The sequence below is a fragment of the Anopheles marshallii genome, chromosome 3, assembly GCF_943734725.1.
Source record: "Anopheles marshallii chromosome 3, idAnoMarsDA_429_01, whole genome shotgun sequence".
Lineage (NCBI taxonomy): Eukaryota > Metazoa > Arthropoda > Insecta > Diptera > Culicidae > Anopheles > Anopheles marshallii.
In genome coordinates this window covers 43,496,586-43,519,499 of record NC_071327.1, presented here as the reverse complement: position 1 = coordinate 43,519,499, position 22,914 = coordinate 43,496,586, and the positions used below count along the sequence as shown (strand labels likewise).

The 22,914-nt window shown below is 40.4% G+C and overlaps 7 protein-coding genes across 7 annotated transcripts; 3 read left to right on the top strand and 4 right to left on the bottom strand.

The window, feature by feature from the left end:
• Positions 1-805: 805 nt before the first annotated feature.
• Positions 806-3,769, bottom strand: LOC128714167 (eukaryotic translation initiation factor 3 subunit C). The gene is made up of 2 exons (XM_053809042.1): positions 3,677-3,769; positions 806-3,580 (listed from the first exon to the last, which is right to left on the bottom strand). Exons 1-2 carry the CDS (start codon positions 3,767-3,769, stop codon positions 806-808), a joined length of 2,868 nt encoding a protein of 955 aa, XP_053665017.1.
• A 1,823-nt stretch (positions 3,770-5,592) lies between these two features.
• Positions 5,593-7,851, bottom strand: LOC128714168 (intraflagellar transport protein 74 homolog). Its single transcript, XM_053809043.1, has 5 exons — positions 7,691-7,851; positions 7,498-7,612; positions 6,369-7,344; positions 5,775-6,295; positions 5,593-5,700 (listed from the first exon to the last, which is right to left on the bottom strand). Exons 1-5 carry the CDS (start codon positions 7,849-7,851, stop codon positions 5,593-5,595), a joined length of 1,881 nt encoding a protein of 626 aa, XP_053665018.1.
• A 2,542-nt stretch (positions 7,852-10,393) lies between these two features.
• LOC128714169 (chromobox protein homolog 1-like) lies at positions 10,394-13,124 on the bottom strand. Its single transcript, XM_053809044.1, has 4 exons — positions 13,029-13,124; positions 12,837-12,957; positions 12,631-12,768; positions 10,394-10,572 (listed from the first exon to the last, which is right to left on the bottom strand). Exons 1-4 carry the CDS (start codon positions 13,122-13,124, stop codon positions 10,394-10,396), a joined length of 534 nt encoding a protein of 177 aa, XP_053665019.1.
• Positions 13,125-14,193: 1,069 nt separating this feature from the next.
• Positions 14,194-14,947, top strand: LOC128712645 (iron-sulfur cluster co-chaperone protein HscB). Its single transcript, XM_053807533.1, has 2 exons — positions 14,194-14,370; positions 14,444-14,947. The coding sequence occupies exons 1-2, from the start codon at positions 14,194-14,196 to the stop codon at positions 14,945-14,947; spliced, it is 681 nt and encodes a 226-aa protein (XP_053663508.1).
• A 477-nt stretch (positions 14,948-15,424) lies between these two features.
• On the top strand, positions 15,425-15,668 carry LOC128715284 (uncharacterized). The gene is made up of 2 exons (XM_053810166.1): positions 15,425-15,489; positions 15,575-15,668. The coding sequence occupies exons 1-2, from the start codon at positions 15,425-15,427 to the stop codon at positions 15,666-15,668; spliced, it is 159 nt and encodes a 52-aa protein (XP_053666141.1).
• Positions 15,669-15,725: 57 nt separating this feature from the next.
• LOC128712065 (N-acetylglucosamine-6-sulfatase-like) lies at positions 15,726-17,635 on the top strand. Its single transcript, XM_053806959.1, has 7 exons — positions 15,726-15,863; positions 15,921-15,980; positions 16,056-16,394; positions 16,473-16,647; positions 16,722-16,922; positions 16,998-17,425; positions 17,486-17,635. Exons 1-7 carry the CDS (start codon positions 15,726-15,728, stop codon positions 17,633-17,635), a joined length of 1,491 nt encoding a protein of 496 aa, XP_053662934.1.
• Positions 17,636-19,689: 2,054 nt separating this feature from the next.
• Positions 19,690-21,954, bottom strand: LOC128711704 (potassium channel subfamily K member 10-like). The gene is made up of 5 exons (XM_053806586.1): positions 21,780-21,954; positions 21,537-21,693; positions 21,350-21,446; positions 21,057-21,186; positions 19,690-20,572 (listed from the first exon to the last, which is right to left on the bottom strand). The coding sequence occupies exons 1-5, from the start codon at positions 21,952-21,954 to the stop codon at positions 19,830-19,832; spliced, it is 1,302 nt and encodes a 433-aa protein (XP_053662561.1). The 3' UTR covers positions 19,690-19,829.
• Positions 21,955-22,914: the final 960 nt, after the last annotated feature.

Sequence of the window (22,914 nt, the reverse complement as noted above, 5' to 3'; positions counted from 1 at the left end):
AGAAATTACACTGTTGATTTAAAATATTCTTTCGCAATTTATGCGCAACACATGCTTCATTCAAATACGAAATTAAACAAAGCTAAGTAACTGTTGTTTGGGGCGGCCCGATGGCATTATGGTAGCGGTGCCGGTCTTCACACGAACGGACCGGACTAATCTCCCGTACGCAGGACTGACTATCCAGTTACGGATAAATGAAGTCCCAGAAAGCTAGAAATTGGCAAGCCTAGACCTCTTGAGGTTGTTGTGTCGATGAAGAAGTAAATTTTAATGTAATTTACATAATGTTCAACGATTCTTTCTTTATCATGTTTTTCTTTCACAAAGCAAACATGATGCGGACGCTGTCTGCGTTTTGCTCCATGTACGAGACAACATGCCACACGATTGCAAATACAGCACAACACAACTGGTGTGCGGCTAGTTCACATCGTATGGCAATCATGTGTCGTTCATTTATTGGGTGAATTGTTTCCAATTGTGTTAATAAGTTGAGTTTTCTGTGGAGCTGTACCTTTATGAACGTTTTTTGCATAATATATAATCGATAGAATACTGCCCTTCTAGAACGCAGAATATTAAAAAAGCGGACCAATATTTTGTTTTCAAACTCTACAATCATCCGTAATTTTAACAATTCCATGCAAGCTTGGGTCACCGTACTGTCAAATGTGAGACGAAAAAGTGTTCGATATTTGTTTGTTGCGCCAAGATATTACTGGCTACTGGGGTAATTCTGCTGCTGCTGCTGGGTTGGAAAACAGAATGTTGGCCAATGCGTTGGCACCTGTTCGCTAATGAATTACTCGGCTTTACTCTGATAATCGACGTTGCGCATTTGATCGCGCTGTTCTCTGAATTCACGCTGGTGCTCTCGATGTTCACGCTGATCACGATGGTGATCACGGTGGTGTTCACGCTGTTCTCGCCCCTCACCACGATTCTGATTGCCGCGGTTGCCACGGTTTCGGTTATCCTGTCTGCGGTTGTTGTTCCAATTTTGATTTTGGTTCTGGTTGCGATAATTTTGGCGATCGCGATTGTAGCCCTGGTTGCCTCCACGCTGGAAGAAGTTACCTTGTTTCATTTCAAAGATACGCTCGTTTGCATCTACCAGGTTCGTCACTTTATCGGCCAATTGCATCGAAAGTGCCTGCAGACGGGATGGTTCAGAGCGATGCATCACAATTGTTTCTGTTGGATCGTCAAGCGATGCCATTAGCTCCTCGTTGATGATCATCTTGCTAATCAGTGAATGGACTTTGCTTTTCGGCAGCTTGAACATATCCGCCAAGTGCGGTACGCTGATTGATGCGAACACGTTCGAGTATGTGAAGAGATATGTGCGCAGCGATTCTTCCTTGATGAACTTCACCATCATTTCGCGAACACGGTTTGCTTCGTAAAACAGATCCCACACTTTAACGTTCATCTTCTTGTTCACGATGAAGGTGGCACAAGAGTTCCAATCGCCATGTCGCATGGCCCTCGCTGCTGCAACCACGTGTTCGCGCATCGATTCCGGTGGCCCGACCAAAGACTGCCGTTCCGATGAACGCAGTTGTTGATAAAATGTCTTACTGATCATGCGACGACGTGCATCGAACTCGTGTGCTGCCATGTACGGAATTTCGAGCAGCATTGCCGACACCAGATAGACACATTCAAGCAGCTCCAGATTGATGTGCATGTGGAACGGCATTTGGCGCTGCTTCTCGATCTTCTCCTGCTCTAGCGAGCGCTCGTGCTGGCGCTGTGGCACTAGCCCTTGTGCGAGTAGTTCCTTCGGCTTACCCGTCATCATCAAATCAACCAAACAAAGATGCGCATCTTTAATGTTACCGTGGCGGAAGGCACACAAGCCCAGGTTTGCCATCATTCGATTGTAAAGAATCTGGGTTGCAGGATCGGAATGATGAATCGTTTCTTGGAGGTGTGACATAAGCACCAGATCACGCGCTTGGAACCAGTTATCGTGCAAAGCGTGATGGAAAATATGTGACAGGATGGCTCGCGTGCGCAACCGATCGGTCTGATCCTTGGCGTAGATGTAACGGCAAAGCTTATCCATGTCTTCGACCGAAGTGACGGTATTGGCAGGTAACTGTCCCTTCCGTTTCTTCAAGACGTTTGGATCGAATTTGTAGTACAAATGATCAATCTTGCGCAGATAGATACGGCAGATTTCCATTTCATTTCCCAATCGCTCTACGTATGTTACGACCTGCTCAATAATGTTTGTGACTGGTACCTCGTCCTTTAGGCGATCAACGTACTCATTACTGTGCGGGTCGCACTCCTTCAACAATTTAATAAACTCATCATCCAGACGCTCAACTGCTGTCAACATGCAACCGCGAATCTTAAAAGGAGCCGTGTCATATTCCTCATGTTCGTCCAAGATAGACTCCGACAGATGCACATCTTCGTGCGCCAGCAGCAACTTCAGCAATTCCTGAATTTCTTCCAAAAGTTTGCTCCAGTGCTCCAGTTTCATTGCACCGGAAACTTTTGGATTGTAGTCGAATATTGCTGATACGATGTTGAAACGAATCTTGGCCGCGACTGCCGGCCCAAGGTTATTCGTCTCGGCCACGGTTCGCAACTCTCGCAGAAATTCGATCTGCATCTTTCGATCAGTTCGTTTTTTACCACGAGCAGCCATCACCTCGTTCAGTTTGTTTACGACCAGTTTTGTGTCGATTTCAGCATCCTTAGCAAACATTTTCGGTTGCTCGGAAGCGCCGGACCGTGTTCCGTTTACTACCTTCCATCCTTCTTCCTCCTCCTCCTCATTCTCGTCAAACATTTCGTCTTGCTTAGGCTTCTTTTTCTTTAGTGCATCGCCAGTCTTTTTCTTCTTTTCTTTTTTGAACGCATCATCGCCCATCGCACCCGAGGGAGCGGTAGCCTGCTCATCCGTACCCTTTTCCGGTTTCTTCAAGAACCGGTCACGAATGCTCGTATACTTTGCGTCTTCATCCGAAGAGGTGCTGTCCGAGTCAGAATCACTGCCCCAGTCTGACGAATCGGAATCATCGACCGGCTTTACGGGCTTTACCTTCTCTGGTTCCTTTTTGAAAGATACCGCTTTCGGTACATCCGGTTGTACCACGACCTTCTCCTGCTCATCGTCCGAACCCTTCTCTTCTTCGCGTTCGTCATCATCTTCCTCTTCAGCAAACTCTTCCGGTGCGGCACGGAAACGCTTCATATCGGATTCAAAATCTTTGATGTACTTGCGGAATTTTTGCCGTAGCGTACCCAACGCTTTGTTGTTGTTCTTCGACAGGTTCTTGCGGCTATCTTTGTCGTCCCAGCTCTCATTAACAAAGTCTTCCAATTCGGCAAGAGCCCGAACAACAATCCGAGGCGTAACACCATTTTCTTCCTTCATTACTACCGGCAAGGCCTTCGTATAGGCGCGCATGAATTCTTCAAAGCTGGTCAATACGCTTGACATATCTTTAATCTTCTTATGATTGCGGATGCTCTTAATAATATTCGATAGATCCTCATAGCGCTTCTCCTTCTTCGACCGAACAACGCGTTTGACGTCCTCTTCTTCATCGCTGAACTGTAAACATAAAAACAATATCAAATTAATATAATTAATAAACTCTTGAAATGTGTTTACATCACCCTAGTTTTCATACGGTAGCGAAAATCTTACCGTAAACTGAGCGACTTGCTGACGAATCACTGGCTCACTATCAGAGGAGCTATCGGAATCAGAATCCGAACCACCGGCGAAGAAACGAGACATCGTAACACCAGCTAAAGTTGGACTGTGAATAGGGGAAAATTACACCCAAAAATTAGTTGTTATTGGATGGACCTTATCGTTTTCACAATCAATTTTTGTGAAATAGCCAAAAGTTTCACAAATAGGAGTGATTTGAAGCCGAGAGAGAATATTTTATAGGTTAGGAATCTCCGTTCATAGGGTGCATACGGCAGCTGCCACGCACGACACTAATCAGAACCAACGAACGGTATTTGAAGCTAACCGTAGTTTTATACACTCATAAAAACATAAGGTAAAGCTTAGAATATGAAGAAAGCGAATTTGTACAGTAATATTACAAGAAAAACGCACTTTTCCCAGAGTTTTCGTAGTTTTCAAGTCGCACGCACACGTCTAACCTGACGGACTGAACCATTAATTGTCAAAGTTTTTGGGAAAAACATCGTATTCCGGCTTATTGCAGAAATAAAACATCGAAATTTGCTTTCGAACTGTCGTTCCAAGGTTCCCAGTGAAAATACGATGTACAACTATTTGCGACGAACAGATGAGATATCGCGATATGATTTGAACGCAGCGTAAACAAGAAAGGTGATTTGCGTAGCAACTGAAGAAATTTCATGTTGTTTGTTAGCAGCATGAACACTGCTCGTAATCATAATTTGAACGGGGGATTACAATGCTGCTACCATCAAATACATTCCGAATTAATTCAGTGCGTGTTGTGGTCGACAAATCGAAATGCAACAGTTAAATGTAAAACCATTAAATCTTACAAATTGCGTAAAATTTTATGATATTGACCCCAACGTTCAATTGTAAATTGAATTTCGTTGAAGCTCGAGAATTCAACCTTTCGAATATTGCAGTGTTCACACGATCGATGAATAACTATGAACAACTAACAGCATTTTGTCTTGTGCCGGTCCAAAGCAATTCTTGTGAGAAGGCGTAAATTCGAGTTGAGAGTCTTTGCTTCTGCTTTGACTGATCGAATCCAAGTTAGCATTCGATCAGATACTGAAATTTTGTTTGGTCAATATTTACAGCGAGTGTAACAAAAATCGTCGCTATTGGTCTTCCAGAAGTCCCACATATATCTACAAAAAGTAGCAATCCTTAATAAATAGTTGCAAATACGATGCATTGGCTTCTGTACAACGCATACCCAACTTACTTAATCGACCTACCAATTGAACATCTTTTGAAGGTAATGGACGATGCGATTAGACTGCCATATATCTAATAAAGATTAGTTTCGAGAACAAAAAATATTGACTTGACTTTAATTTTTCAATTGGAATATTAGAATAGTTAAAATTACTATTTCAATACTATTTACGCCCTATATTTGAACTTACTGTACATCAGATAAGCGTTATTCCTAAATAAATTCCTTACTTGGACAATTTTTCGTTTATGTTATTCACTTTATTATTATGCAAAACATATATTTGCGAAATATACATATTTTATGCAGGATTTGCTATAATAGATTGTGCCAAATGTAGACTTAGAAATGGGATATTTTTTACTGATTAATTTGAAAGGGTTGTTCAAATCGGCGAGATTAAAATTACATCACTGATCCGCATTTTTCCATATTCTTTGTTACATTATTTTAAACAACCTATGACACCCGAGGAAAATTGCTCTTTTGTGATCTGGAGAAGCGATTGTGGCTCAACCTATGTGATTTCTATCCCAAATGAAGTTATCATTGATAAAAAGAAATATCATCTTCCCGTTTGTCATTAACAAAAGAATGAAAAATTACCTCTACACAAATAACCGATCGGTTAGGCACTTCTCAATATAATCATACAATATGCACCTGTCGTCTATACCAAACGGTTTGCAGATATACTTTCCATCTCATTGCTTAAAAGTGTGTTATGTTCGTTAACTAGCTCGTGTACTTCTGCGCGTGTTTTTGTGTAGTTATTTTCCTAAAACGAAACATAAAAGGAATATTTCATTTATGCTAAAACTGTAAGACTAGCACTTGGGTATATATATTTACCTGTTGCATTTGATCGACCGTTTCTTGAAGTACTTTATTTTCTTTCATTAAATCGACCAATTTATCTTCGAGATGAGAAATTTGCCGATACGTGTCATTACTTTTGAGGCTGACCTTAATCTCGTGATTTCTATTCCGTGATTCATCGACCACATTCTCAGTTACACGCTTTTTATCTTCCAGTTCTTGTAGTATTGAAGTGAGATCATTCATCTTCATAATTGCATCCGCACGTGGTATTTCTAAATTAGCGTACTTTTGAATGTTTTGAAGGGCCTCTGTTTCTTCTTGTCGTAGGGAATTAACTTGTTGCATCGTACGCTTTTCCAATATTTGCAGCTGCTTCAGTTGTATGCCGAGCTTTTTATATTCTTTCATCAATCCGGAATGGGAATTAAGATCATTTTTCGAAGTAAAGCCATTGCCCTCTGGTTTGTCACCACCGATTCCTTTCATGTTAATTCCTTGCAGTGTAATTTGCTCAATTGCATATGTGATTTGATTCTTCAAAGTATCTACACCTAAAATAGTAAATTGAATAAAATAGATTGGCTATACATCAATGCACCTGTAAGCATACCAATATCATCTTACTTTGTTGTTCCTGGTTCATATTGCTTTTATAACTATCCATGAATGCAGACATTACTTCATCGCGCTTTTTAAGTTCCTTGTACTTAACGTGTCGTTCAGAGTTGCCTTCTTCAAGATCCTGGTCTATCTGCTGTAATGTCTCCTTTTTTTCAATCAACTGATCTTCAACAATTTTCAACTGTTTCCCAATGCTGGCTAGTGCCTGGTTGTTTGAGCGGACGTCATTAATAAGCTTTTCGCGTTCTTGCGCTGGTGAAAGACGATTGTTTTCCTCCTCACGCAAAGTGTTCCTTTTGTTGAGCAATTCTTTTAGCTTCGATTTAAGGCGATGTGCTTCGGAGCGGGTCTGTGAATTCATGATCATAGTGTTCAATCTTTCCTTTTGTTTCTCCATTTCACTGATCTGGGTGTGGTAAATGACGTTCTGTTTGCGAAGATTTTCCGACAGCGTTTGATATTCCCGATACTTATGCTGATCTTCCTCTGGTAGTGAGTTGATCATTTCAATCACTTTATTTTTTTCCTTTTCCGTCTCTCTTTCAAGATCTTTATTTTCGTTGTCTTTTTGTTGTCGTTGTTTGAATATCAGTTCCAATTGTTCCTGAATATGTTCGTTTCGCTCTCTCAATGCTACAGTTTCGTTCAAAAGATGCTGCCGGGTCATACCCGAGGTACAGTTATCCAAAGCTAAATTCATCGAAGTCAATGTAGATTGTAGGTTTGTCAATTCCTTTGCAGCCTCTTTCACTCGTTTTTCATAAAGCTTTCGAGCTGATCGTTCACGATCGAGAAACTTTTTCTCTTTCAAAAGCTTATTCGTTTCTTGATTGATTTCTTGAATTTTGCTTTGCAATAGTGCATGCCAGTAGCGTTTATCTTTGATTTGACGATTGCTACTAGCAGCAGTTCCCAGCCGTCCGTAAGACGTGGACAGACCGCTAATGCCATGTTGTGTTATCGGTCGTTCAGCCATTCTCTGCAATTAATTGAGACGTACGTTATTATTCAACCTAGTGAAATTTTGATGATTCATGTGCTATTTTGTCTTTAAATGATTATATTCAATATGTTTTAAATTCAATAGTTCAATAGTTTTAAATGACCCTAAACAAAACACAGAAAAACTTACATTTCCAGCATTTCCCAATGCTGTCCCAATGCGTTGAGATGTTGACGAACTAATGGGAATTCCATTATTTGCCAGCAGTCTAGTAGCAGTTCCACTTCGCAAGGCAGAAGGAGGTCTGTAAAGTGCACAGTTCGGGATGTTAGTGTTATCAGTTTGAGGTGCAAATCAACCACACCAAACAGAAATCACTCACTTCATTGCAGTTCCGGGTCGTATGACAGCAACAGGGCTGGGTGTTGCCGAATTGGCCGAGTTAGCCGATGCTAATAAATTGTTGGTAGGCCCCAAACCTCTTCTAGATGCTGGACGATCTGGGTAGGATCGCGCCGAAGAATTATTGTTCACGTCTTCCATCAAATACTGTGAAAATGTATTTTAAATATAACCTTGCCAAATATCCAACGTCACGTAACTCGTCAATTTGTTTGGTTGCTCAGCCGTCCTTTGTTTCCTAGGTAACGCATGAACGCTGCTGAATTCCACGCCGCTGTAGACGAAAATGTCAAGTGGCCATTTTTGTCGAAACATATAGCCAACGTACAATTTTGTGCTCAAAAAGTTTTTCATTTGTAATAGTCGATAATGCTTGTTTGGAGTTATTTAAATGCGTACATCTTCCAACAATATTTTTCTTTTATAAAAGACTATAAACTTAAAATTCTTGTATGTGGATAGTAACTTGGGGCGGCTCGGTGGTATAATGGTAGCGTTGCCTGTCATTACACGAACGGACCGGATCAATTCCCCGCAGCAAGGACTGACGATCCTGCTAGGTGGTAAAATAAGTCGATACGACCGTTCTAACGAGAAAATGTGGATTGTAACTTGAGCATACTTTCTGAGGTTTCTGAGGTCTGATATTAGGTTTCGTGGAGTATATTAAATGGTTGTTTTGTTAAATTTTTTGCTTTTCTATCTATTCAAATTACGACTATTACGATTGGCAATTAAGTTCTATTGATCGGTTGAGGATGCGAACAGAGCAGAATAGAATAATGCTTCGCGACGTCTTTCAAGTTATTCGTACGCATGCTGCTTTGTTGTTACGATAAACTAGAACATGATTGTCCGAAGAAAATTGATATACATTGTTGATATTGTTCTATGGATCCCTATAGTTCATGTCGCATTTCGCGTAGGATTATATCCGTTATGACGATTCTACCCAAGGTAACAGAACTTCTTAACCACGTGGAAATAGTGTGCGTCAACGAATAGCCTGCTTCCCTATCCCCTTCAGCAACTAGGTACTTTACATTCGTCGCATTGATCCCCAATCCGTCCGTAAGGTCTTGTGTCGGTCGGGTGTACGTTTCGTTTAGCCACCTCGCTACAAAAAATACGTCCTAAGATATCGATGTCATCCGCGAAACCAAGGAAAGGGAGAGAACTGTTGAAAAACCACTAGGTCTAAAACTATGTTAAATAAGAATCAGTGATAAGATTTGAACGGATCTGACATCCACACTAGCTTAGCACCAGGCCTTGCACGGCGGGGCCCTAGGCGGCCGCCTACTCCGCCCACCGGATCCGCCACTGAGCAGATACATATTAGGGGCACGCCTCGCCAGACCGATGCCTGACTTATTACAGGCCAGCAGTTTAATGACGCTGATGAATTTGTCCAAAAATAGCGGTGACAATCGCATCTCGCTTATTTGTTTGAAAATTCGCTTCTGCGTTGCTCAGTGATTCTGGGATTGAAACCGTTTCATACTGCATTCAATATTCCACAGAATATGTGATTTTCTCCGCCTGAGACAGGACTGACTATCCATCTATGGGTAAATAAAGTCAAAGAAAACCAGAAATGATAGGCCTAGACCCCTTGAGGTTGTGCCGATAAAGAGATGATGCTGAATCAGTTGTTTGCAGGCTTTTCCAATAACCGTTTTGGATCTGGTAGTCATATCTGCAGGCTTCTTACTCGTGAGTAGTTCCTCACTTCCTGCCGGATTTCACGTTGGAGCATTCTGGCGCGTGCTACGTTATTGTTTCGATAGTTGTGCTGTCTTATGAAGATCGGTGCTTCTACGATTTCCTATACTACCGAATGCTCCACTACGATGCGATACTACATCACGTGCAATGAGTTTGGTCAATGGGTTGGTACCGAACAAAAATATTTTAAAATATCCACATAGGCTGTGTTTGAATTTGTTTGTGTTAATTAGACGTTGAACGGCATATTAAATTTAACAAGAATTCTTTTCTAGCTAAAGCCAGGTTGAGCAGCCAATAGGGCAACGGTTCTGCGAATTAACAGTGAAAGAATGATGCGATGATGATGATGAATCATGCGGGGTTTGGGGCATCGTGCTCCTGCAGTGAGCGTTCAGTAGCATAGCAGAAGCGATCGGGCAAAGACGTCACAGACTGCTTAATAAAAAAAACCTAAAACAAATAACACAACGTAGGTCCAAGTTCTTTTGGTCAAATTACAAATTGGTGTCGTGAAAAAGACATTACACCAACAGGCTGAGTAAATTTACTATAAACAAAGTTCGAAATACTTACATAACGGGATTTGTGAAATTCACCATGGGATTACGTTAGCCATGGGATGATATAATTTTACACAAAAATTCGAGCTATTTAATGAAGACAAAATCTTTATTTTACACTAATTACATCCATATTCGTATTTCGTTTACTTAGATAGGAAAATAATGTTAGCTATCATGAAATTTTTGTTGTAATGTTAGGGATGTCGAAGAATAAGTGGATATTTTCAAAATATTCTACCAAGGTTGATATTTTTACGGATTTACAATTTAAAATGGTTGGCTGATCATGTTGATTATGAAGTCCCATGTAAAAGTATAACTGATGAAACAGTAAACATAGCAGAAAGTAGCAGGTTATGAGATATATAAATTATAAACAATGGTACTTCCTAGTCCACTCGCGCCTCCGTTCTTGATTCAGCCGACTGCCATGTTAGTCTGGATTCATAAAATTTAATCACAATTTGCGGGCATTTAACGTTTGCTTGTTCGGCAGGTACTAAATCGGCGTTCGCTGCATTCTTCCATTTCATTAAAAACATCAACTTTCCATGGTCATCAGTTGCACCTAAGAATACAGCAGTTCGTAATATAGACATTAGCAATAAATTTAAAAATTATGTTTGAGAGGTTTGTTACACTATTTAATGTTACAATAAACTCTTCTGGGATATTTTACCGATCAACTTACAATCTCAAATTAATAAACTTAAGAAAAAAAAATTGACGTCTCTTTAGGTCAGCTATAATACAACATTCAGTCATCAAAAGCAAAGCAGCGACCGGAATTCAGAAAAAAACTGATCATGTTATGTTCGCACAACACACATCATGCAACCATAGATTATTTAAACATCTAACATAATGGAAAGCATAGGGCTGCCAAAGGGGTTAAACGACTTTCATTTACTCGTAGCGGGATAGTTAGTTCTGTCTGCGGATACACAGTGTTATAGACGATAAAAACAGTTGGTTTGTAGGTAGATGTTCCTTTTTCAAATTACGCTTTTATGAACAATACGAAAGTAAAACAGGCAACAATTTGATCGATTTTTGCAACCCTTGCATTACAAGTTACATGCACGACAGTATTCTGTCAGAAAGTTATGAAACTTTGAAGTTTAACAGTGAAATAATAAGATTTTTTATTATTTGTAAACCAATTTGCGATCAATATTGACTTATGTACATTTAGAGATATTGCGGAGTGTTGACTGACGTTACTTCGTTTAAACCTTTGGTGCCATTTTCTTCAAAGATTCTCGGTAGGGTTACAATCTTAACTCTAAGCCCATTAATCTGGCCATTAATGTACGGTGTTTTTTTTTTATTCCAACTATGCCATTGTTGGGCGGCCCGGTGGCATGATGGTAGCGCGCCGGTCTTCACACGAATGGATCGGACCAAAATCCCATCCGGGCCAATCCCCCGTAGCAAGGACTGACTATCCGGCTACGTGGTAAAATAAGTCGATACGGCCAGGCCGTTCTAACGAAAAAAAAAATGCCATTGTTGGAGACATCACAAAAATAAAGCGATTTTCAAACACGAGAACACTTGCCAACGGTAATTTGTCTGTCCTCGTCAAGTCAGACACCATGACGGACATGAGCTCATAGGTGGAAATCATAAATCTTGGAGAATGTTGGAGGATTTATGAAACTTTGTAATAGAGATTAAGATTCATTTATTCAGTCCAAAAATTCATTCAGATTCAAGAATCTGAATCAGATTCACCCAACACTACTATTTGTTCAAAAGGAGGGCAACAGATTTACTCAACAGATATCCACTGAACCTACCAAATTAAAAAAAAATATCGGTCAATAAAATACACTAATAGATGTAACATTCCGGCACTAGTCATTAGGCGCTAGCCTATAAAAAAACCTCTGTTAATAAATCCTAACTTAGGTAGGGGTGACGCACAGATAAGTGAGCGCATTTTGAAAGTCGTCCAAATATTCAGCTATCTTGGGTTAAAAGTCAGCATTGATGTTGAGATACACGCTAGGGTGCTGGCTGCCAACCGGTCATTTTACAGTCTGAGGAAACTTCTCTTCTCAAAAGACGGGTCGCGACGAATGAAGCTGGGATTATATAGAACCTATATAGTTCCAGTACTCATATACGCGTCTGAGACATGGGCTTTGTCCAAAACTGAGGGAACCGTCTTAGCCACGATCGAGAGGAAGATGCACAGATAAAGTTTTGGCTCCGTATGTGTGGAAGGACAATGGAGGAGCCGCTACAATGACGAGCTCAATGAGCGGTACGGCGAACTTACTGTCTTACAGCGAATTAGACTCGCCAGGCTCCGGTGGGCTGGTCACGTCATGAGAATGACACCGGACGACCCAGCCCGTAAAGTCCTTTTCACATGGACAGAGAGGGCGTGGTAGGCCATAATTGAGATGGAATAATGGCGTTTATGCTTGCCCCAGAAAGGTCGGGATAATAGATTCACTGACGACGGTGCTCGACCGTGAGCGTTTTAAAGGACTCTTGCTAGCAGGCCAAGATCGCGAAGCGATTGTAGCGCCGGTTAAGGTAAGTAAAACTTACCACCAAAACTTAATCAAACTACCAAATTGAAACATTAGTGTGTGAGATAGAATAAACTTACCAATGATTTCTTCCGGGACCAAACCCCGTTCGAATCCCATCTTCTTTTCTCCCGTAGCTTTCCGTTTAGCTGGAGCTACCTTCGATTCATCCGATGGTTCCTTCAGTTTGCTCTTCCTTCCAGAACTTTCTTCTTTGGCTGCAGATAGTGATGATATAATCAAAAGTTTTAACAAAAGAAGTATTTTGGTAATGCAATTAATGTACCGTCTTTTTTCTTTTTGGATTCTTTAAATGCTTGAATTAGATCGTCGCAGTCAAGATTTTCTTCCGGTTCCCAAGTGTTCTCTTCCGATGAATAACCCTTCCACTTAAGAAAATATTCTACCTGTAAATGAAATGATATTGTTAATTGCTGACAGCTGAACACACCTTCTATAATCTTTGCATATATGCTACCTTTCCATTCACGACTCTGCTGTCCAAAATTTTTTCGACAGAAAATTCATTTACTTCTTCAACCGGTTCTTCGGGTTTCAGCTTTTTGTTGCTCATTTCCTGAACAAAGATGGCGTCAATGGCGAAATTAACTGAGCAAAATCGTCCAGCGCTTCTACTCTCTAGAAAAGCGGGATCTTTGGCTCAAGATTCTACTTATTTCAGAGGTGCTCGAGAACGTAGTAGACTGCCAATTGCAGTAGTTGACGATAGAAGCCTACTGTGAGTGCTGTTCGCTTGAAATGTTTGCTTCGTTACAACGCCAAAACGAAGCAAGTGCTGCCGGTAGAAAATATCGTTATATCTTATGATGTAGATCCGGTGATATAATAACGGTATGCGTTGACCGAACCAATCACTATGAATGGTTTAAATAACACTTTTTGCGGAAGAAATCGACACAATTTTAATACAGCCGAACTTTTGCGCCCAAACAAATTTGTGACACCCGTCAATAGAAGACGCCGGCCAATGTGCGGTTGTATCAAGTCTCCGCGAAAGTGGCTGATTGCTAGCGAAGTGTGTCAAACTTCTTCATCTTCTGCTTTAATATGTCATGGCACGCGACAGGAATAATCGTGCTTTTATTTTGAGGAAGACTATTTATTTTCGCCATACGGTTAATAATTACGACTGCAAAAGTGGTAATATTTTAAGCAATTCTATGAACAAAATCAACCAGATCGCTCTTAACAATTGTACCTACAAATGTCAAACAATTTTCTTCTGCTAGTGTTAAATGTAAAATTTTGTTGGTTTTGTGCACCATTTGCCCCTTTTATTACATATACAAAAATACTTTGCGGTATTAATTCTTTCAAACAATACCCTCGAAATTCTGGAACGACTGTTTCTTTAACTGTTGAAGGAATATTTGATTGTTAATGCGTTGGCGAAATCCCAGTGTGAATTATGACGGTGTACTTGAAGAGATCGTTGGTTGTCAAATTGGTCAGGGCATACAGCCTGTCGGTATGTTGAATAGGTGATAAAATTGTTGATTTTTTGTAAAACCGGGACGACAAATCGTAAGTGCAGAACCTATTTCTAATTAACACTGGAACTATTTCAGAAGAATGCTGTAGCAAAATCGTTATTTTGGTACTGGTATAAATTTCAGGGAGCAATGTTGGTGGTCACACATTTTAGGAGAGGATTGGAGAAATGGTTTCAGATGTCAACAATACAGCGCAGAGCTATTGCCGCTGCAAACAACCGGTGTTGGAAATGTGGTAACTTCGAAGTTACGAACATGTTTTTCTGTGCATCCTGTGGCGCAATCCGCGAAACATTGAAGGAACAAGTAAGTAAAACGAGTTTGCACTTCGTTTGGGCTTACGGAATAGTTTCGTTTACAAAGTAATTAATTGTTCCAGGATTTTTTTGAATTGTTAAAAATTAGCAAGGAGTTCAAGATCGATTCCTCGACGCTCGTGCAGAATTACCGACATATTCAAAGTATGATACATCCGGACAAATTTGCACATAAATCTGAGCAAGAAAAAGCGATCGCGTTAGAATGGAGCTCCTTGGTTAACAAAGCTTATAGGACTCTATCGAAATCGATTGAAAGAGGCAAGTATTTACTTGCGTTGAGTGGCGTTACCATATCGGAGGAAAATACTTCCGTCGATAAAGAGTTTCTCTTTACCATGATGGATGTGAATGAATCCGTAGAAGATGCACAAACTACGGAAGAGCTACAAAAAATAGCATCACAGTTGTCAGTAAACATCGAAGATCTTAATTCCAAGCTGGATCAACTATTCGAGTCGAATGATATGGATGGAGCCAAAGAGACAATAATTCGTCTGAAATATTTGCTGAACGTTGAGAGCACAATCAAAGAAAAGCTATTACAGTTGAATTTAAAATACTAGAAGAAAGGATGTGAATAGTAACGTGGAATGAAATACATTTTCATATTGATAGCGGTCAATTTTGTACGCGGTTTCATTAACATTTGCCATCTGGTAACCTTTCATGGTTTTATCTGGTGCAGAATAAGGTGCCTTTCACGGTTCGGAGTACAAAGCTATTCAAGTGTTCATTTAGTGTGAATAACCTGGTTACATACTTTAAGTGTCCAATAAGTACAAGCAAAATGACCTAGCCGTTTTGAACGAATAAACAAATTTAAGCCGGGCGGCACATTTTTGTAACTGAATTTGTTTTAAATACCTTGGAGCTAAATTCGATGATTTGTGTTTCTTGTCAGTTTGACAGCTGTTCAGAAAACATCATAGAATTTAATCGCAGCAAACAATACCACGCGCCAGAAGAAAATTGTGCGAAAATCGAGAATTAGCGATTTCTGCTGAATTGTACAAAGTAAATTTAGTGAAAATCGCAACAGAATGGTTCAGAAATCCTCGGGATTCGTCGGTTTCTTCAAAAACATATACTACGATGAGTATAAATGGTATGCATGATTTGCAGATGTACATTGCATTTGTCCCTTTCTTGTATCCTACTGGTCTTTCATGGATTTTGTTTATCCCATTCAGGGCTCTAGTGAAGAGTGCGTCACTGTTCATCGTCGGCGTGCGGTTTGCTCAGGAATGTGTCGGCCTGGAATTAATGCCATCGGTGGCCCACTGAAGGAAGAGTACTGAATATTAGTGTAACAATACTTTAACAATAAATCCTTGTTGTGTAATGGCGTATCCCAGGCTTGTATGTTTACTGTTGGTTGTGGGTTGTGGTTGTTCTTGGATTAAAGCAGATGCTAAAAAGGACGGATATAACTTCGTGGTTATACTTACCGATGATCAAGACATCATACTGCATGGTATGGTAGGTATTGTTGATGTACCAAAGAGACATAAGTGAAACACTATGTCTAACTTTCAGACACCGATGGTAAAGACCCTTGGCCACATCGCAAACGAAGGAATAACTTTCACCAACGCCGTGAGTTGTTTTTGTTGTTAAATGCCAGTACTTATTGTTTATCCATCTGATACATACTTTATCGGCTTCATGTAGTTTACAACATCCCCAATTTGTTGTCCGTCGCGAAGTTCAATTCTGACGGGAAAATATGCTCACAATCATAAAGCAACTAATAATTCCTTGTCCGGTGGATGCTATGGATCGCATTGGCAGAAAAAAATAGAACCGGAAGCACTACCTGCATTGTTGTCTAATGCTGGGTATGATACATTTTTTGCTGGGAAGTATTTAAATGAATATTTTTCCGACACCATTCCGCCGGGATGGTCTCAGTGGTTTGGCTTACATGGCAATTCGCGCTACTATAACTTTACAGTCACCGAAAATGGCAAGAAGTCTACTTATTCTAATGAATATTTTACTGATTACTTGGTAAGTTGTTTGTTGCAGTGTACCCGATAGCGTTGGATATTTTAATACATAAATTCGATGTGTTTTTTTTTGTTTTAGAATGCGAAGACGATAGATTTTCTACAGAAAGTGAGTGAAGAACGACAATTTTTCGCTATGATTGCGCCTCCAGCTCCGCATGCACCATTTACTCCGGCCAACAGACACGCAAAGCTTTTCCCAAACGTAAAGGCAGTTCGAACACCAAATTTTAACATATCATCCAGTCCATTGCGTAATATAACACCGTCGGTAACACACTGCACATTTAATGAAGACGTATAATTTTCTTTCTACTTTAAACAATAGAAAAACATTGGCTTTTGACTATGGAGCCGTCTACCTTGCCGCTGGAGTTTGTGGATGAAATCGACTCTATTTACCGCAAAAGATGGCAAACATTGATGGCAGTTGATGATATGGTAGAAAACATTGTTACAACGTTGCAGGAAAAGAAATTGCTTGAAAACACATTTATTTTTTACACTTCCGACAATGGATTTCATTTAGGTAAATTTTACCCACCCGTACTTCAAGGAATGGCACGAGCGTTTTAATTGTTTGTACATTTTTGATTAACTTCAGGACAATTCTCTCAGGTGTACGATAAACGGCAACCGTATGAGACAGATATTCGAGTTCCTTTGCTTGTGCGAGGCCCTTCAATCAAACCCAAAACTATGCAAGAATCAGCGGTAGCATTGATTGACATCGTGCCAACCATACTTCAATTAGCCAATGTGGAGATTCCGTTCGCTATAGATGGTCGACCACTGCCACTGAACGGTGAACGACACGATGTAAATGAGAGACAAATTCTAATTGAATACTGGGGCGAAGGAAACTTGGAAACGTATAATCCACTGTGTCCTTGGAGCGCACAAGATAGGCTTCAGTTATGTACTGTAGATGCAGCGTGCCACTGCCAAGATGCCTGGAACAATACTTTCAATTGTGTTCGTCACCTAGCAGAAGATTTGAACTTTATTTACTGCGAATTCAAAGACGACGAGGTAATGATGTGGAAGATAACTGTTCCGGTCCCATATTAACGACTTCATTATATATTGCAGCATTTTGTTGAAGCATACGACATTACCAAAGATATGTACCAAATGAATAACATCGGATATGAAATTCTTCCCTCTGTTAGAGCAAAATACAGCTTAGCACTGCAGAATCTTTCAGTTTGCGTTGGACCTACATGTAATAGAATCTATTGATCGTACGATACTGCATAATATGGTTTATGTGGTCGCGTGCCGTGAATCAACACACCAACGATGGGCGTAACACCCTGGATCAAATTATCCACGTTGATGGCAAAAGCTATCAAAAGTGTAGATCTGTACTCTTATTAATTGATATTTAAACTAACTTGAACAAGTATGAAATCATACAAAATATTAATAGTGACTGTTAAATATATTTAATGAAAGTTTATGTTTTGATTTCGCAAAGAAATTATTTAATTTTAATTATACTCATCGTGAGACTCACTCGGGTACCTACACCCTCGCTTAGATCTAACTACTAAACCAGAAATGAGTCTGGCACAAAATACTAAACGGATTCCATATTTCAAGCTGAAGAATACCAGAATGGCAATTGAGAGATAAATAAATGTAGTAAATGAATTAAACATAAATAAAAAATGTAACATAAATATTTAACACAACATGTGGTAATATCTTCAGCATAAAGAAGATAACAGTCAAATGCTCGTAATACACTGCACACTACAAACAGAGCAAAAAAGGTACGATAAAAAACATGTGCCAACTGTAGTAGACGGTGCAATAGCAGCACGCCCTTGGGTTTACGGAAAAATTCGCTAACGACCGCCAGATGACGCTGGTTTATTTTGCATGTCCCATGCTAATGGCACGTACCTGAGCCTAAGAACGTTATTTTGGCTGGGCTCAGAAGACACAATATATTTGATCAAAATTAGCTTCGTTTGATTGCGCAATAGGAAGAGTGTGTGTTTTATCTATTTAAAGTCATGTTGAAATGAACCTCCTCGCAATCCAGCATGGACAACGTGGAAGATATTCCGTGCATCGTTCAGGTGCTTAAAGCATTCTTCATGCTCGGAGCCCTTTGAAGTTACGTATTGGATGATCATCCCATGTAGTACGGTCCAACAGCTTACAATGCATAAAGGCAAAATAAAGGAACGTTAAGTTTTTCGCAGGTAAAGTCAACTGGAGAATGGAGATTTTTTTTATAGTTTATTTTCTCAAAAATCTTCGTAAAGCTTTCATAAAATGGCGATTTATGCTTAGCTATAGTATAAAATTACCTTGAAGCACGTAGATTTTCTTACTGAGAAGCAATCTGTCGAAGTTATATTTTGAAATCAAACATTTAAGATGTGCGGCAGAAATCAGTATATAATCATCAATAGACTGCAATCGTGGTATTTCGCTGTCTTTTTCTAATGTAGTTTATGTTTTTTATTGGCCTCACAATGTTACAACAGAATACTATGTACAAGTTTTGATCGAGGTTGGTAACAGTTAAACTCGATGCGACTTTTCTTTGCCTCCAATGGGTGTATACTGCACTTAATCGATGTCATTAATCGTGGGTATGATGCTGTAATCTCACTCACTTAGTTGCTACCTGCAATAGTTGGCACGATTTTGACCAAACCGGTAAACTTGCTTAATAGCTACATACATTCATTAGTAATGTATATTGCATGAGTGTGGTGATCCGCCTTTGGGACATTTGACAGTTTTGTTTTATGAGTTTTTGAGTTCGTTTAGTTGAGCGAGAAGAGAGAAGGTGATGCTCATAAAACTTTGTTTTATTGATACCGATTATTAAAACTTTCTTCCACCTTCACTATGTTACACATATGCTGTGATTCATATTCACTTGTCATTGGGTCGAGCTTCTATATTACACACGGCCATTACCGATACGTTGTATACAGTAGGAAATCTATTGGTGAAACACACCGGAAGCTTTCCGAGCGGAGGTGTTCCAGTCATATCAAACCTTGATCACATCATTTGGATACTGGATCGGTAGAGGCGTTTCACCATTACGGGAACCGTCACGTCACATGAACACATCGTTGGTCAGGGCCGGCTTTCTCGGTGTGGTAGGCACGCCGTGCAAAAATTTGGATTCGTCCTCAAATGTGACCATTTTTTCGCGCGGCTTCGGTGCGGTCAGCATGGTCGAGCTGGCCGCGTGCTGTGTCACTAGATTGCGCTTAACCGGAGGGAGCGCTAGATCGCCTACGCCAGACAGATTGAATTCGCTAACGCTGCGAGGTACGAAATATTCCATGTGATTCTCCATGATGCCGGTGGAACGCCGCGCTGGAGTATTGCGATGAAATGCGCTAGAACGGCGCGGAAGTGAGTTGTACTCGTTGGGGATGAGATCGTTTGGCCGTTGTCAGGATTTTATCGGTGTCATGGCAACCGAAACGAGCGCCACATCCTCGGTAGATGTAGGTAGCGATTCGGGGATGGTAAACTTCTTCAGCCAGATGATAAGTTCCGTTTGGATGAGACTGAAGCACATTGCTACAACGGCCATACCGATGATGATGTATGCTGATGCGGCGTATTGTGCGACGGTGCCCTTTGGCATCAAATCGCCAAACCCGATGGTACCGAGAGAGGTGAAACAAAAGTACAGGCTCTCCAATACTCCCCAAGGCTGCAGCTTATGAAACAGCACCGCCCCTAGTGTAATATAGCAGATCAATATCATAATGCAGACCGATATTGGTACCACGGATTGGGAGTGAAGTTTGCTGTTTGCCGCCATTCCGCCGGCACGCAACCCGTGCGCGTTGAGGGCGTATGCGCAGGGATCGTGTACGGTAGTGCCACCGTGGTTCCAGGTTTGATGGTAGCTCGGTTGCTGTGACCGTTTGTGCATCTCGGCCACCGTAGCCTTACTGCTCATGGGAACGCTGACACTGCCGATGCTTGAATTGCTGCTGTTGCTGTTGTTGGTGCTCCCAGGAGAGGAACGGTTCGGTTGTAGACGACGAAAAAGACAACGCATACCACTCGATAAGCCTTCGCCGATGGCTGAGAGGTACAGCAGTATGATGGGTATTCCAAAAAGCGCATAAATCAGTGCTGCTACGCGTCCCCACTGGGTCCGTGGGGAAATGCCGCTAAAACCTATAATAGGCCAAGTGAAGAGTATGAAAAATTACGATGAAAGTAAATCCCACCACAAACCATATCTTTTAATCTATGTTCTCGGCTCTGGAAGTTCGGTTCTATCGTCTTTCGCTAAGCGCACAATTATCAAAGTAAAAGTTTTATGTAAAGTATTGTAGAATATATAGAAGTTATATGTGTTTAATTTGTTATGGTTTTGTTTTAACTTAAGGAAGACAATATGAAGATTATGTTTCTATCGTACCTTTCACACGCGATAAATTGCATGTTGCAGAACTAGTCATAGTACCAAAAAGTTTTAAGATATAAGTTTTGAGACTTTCATATTGAAGTTTAATAATTACTTCACAGTACGGGTGTGCCAGTACTTCGTGGCAATGGTGCTGGTTTTTCAACGGAACCAATCCTGATTCTTTTCACACCCCTCTAACCAACCAATAACGATAAATATTGAAAGAACACACATTTGAACAACTCTTACCTATTGTTGTTATCAATGTTAACGAGTACAGGAATGCGGAGGCAAATGTCCATTTGTAGGGTCGTGTGTTTTGCTGTACATTGGTCACCTGTTGTGTACGAGAAGCTCTAACTGCTCGTATGATTGTGTCCTAGTCATGATATCGAGAAGAACAGTAATGGTTAGTTATGTAAAACAGGGAATAATAAACAACATTTTTACACAACTGTTTAATGATTAATGTTGTTTATGCTGTTATTCTGTTGCCTTTAAGTTCCTCATACTTTATCAGCCACTCGTATCAATGTAATTACCTGAAAATGTAATATTTCTTGAGCAGCCAAACGAGTCCAATTTTCTTTATAAAGTATGTTTAAATCCTCAGTGATGGACCATAATCGATCGACGGTTCTAGAGTTGAAAAGATAGCGTTACATACAAATTAAGGCGGAATTTGTGAAGATAATTGCGTAAACTTAACAGCGGGAACTCGGTACTTACTTAAGGCGCATTTCTGCACTAACTAAATCATGCCTAGGATATGGTTTGGATGCCGCTACAGAAGTCTCAATGATATCGCCATCTTCACCATCTCCTTCTAGCGTGACGAAAAGTACTGATCCAAGCGCAGTGTAGGCTAGAACCAGTACGAGAACTCCTGTAAAGACATTAACGAAGGAACACCATAAGCATAATGCTGTGTTGTAGGTGGCGTGAGAGTTTAAGAGTGACGTGTTACTATACCCAGAGCCGAGGCGCATTGAGATTTAGGTGCTTGCTGGCAGCCGCACAGGGTAACAGGTTCATTTTTATCTATCTTCGAGGATGTAGTGGAAAAACACAGCGAAGGACTTTGTGGACGAGATGATGTACCACTACCAATAAAGTTGGGAACTTGAAGTGGTGGTTTGGTGTTCATTCTGAGAGGCTATGGAATGTATGGTGTTCGGAGAATCTGGTTTTCTTATGTTAATGTGTTGGTCGGGTTGCAAATCTTATCCACGCATGCATATGCTACGTTGAACCGTGATCCTGCGTTATACACAGTGCATTTCCATGAATCTTGAATGAGGAAAGAAATATGCCATAATTATGTTGCTGTTAAAATATGGCACGACTGTTTTTTGCTTAGTTAAATGTGAAGTACTAAAGCTTAATACTAATTTCGACGTAGTTTCTGTACTATTCAAGTAGATAATTGAAAGAGTGCCATTTAAATGTGTACTAAACTGTTTGTGGACAACATATCTGCATATTTGAACAAATGAAAACGATGTATAATAATGTATGTATGTGTGTATGTAGTAATATAGTATGCAGTAAAGGGAAAAATATTGACCGACTTTTAAAACATTAATGAATAAACTGGAATCACAATTTAACCTTATCTGGAAATGAGAAATCATACACTCTGCTACAATAATAATTAGCCTGGCCTAATCTAGATCGAACATCTCCGGTGGAAAAGACCGACTATCCGCCTGCAAAATATGATATAGCACCTATAGTATAGCACAAGGTCGTCTTGTTCCATTCGTTGAACAGTTAGTAGAGAACTACCTGAGGAAATTCCGTAACGGAAAATCAATCACTGATCAGATCTTCACCATGCGGCATATCTTGGATAAGATGGTGGAGCAGCAGCTACACTTCTTCCACCTCTTCAACGACTTCAAGGCCGCATACGACAGCATAGCCAGGGTAAAACTTTACGACGCAATGAACTCTTTTGGAATCCCGGGCAAACTTACCAGACTAGCACGAATGACAATGACCAACGTCACATGTCAGGTGATGATAGATGGAAAATACTAGGGGATCTGCACTAGGGGTCTACGCCAAGGAGAGCTTGTCTACTCTTTCATTTAAGGCTAGAGAG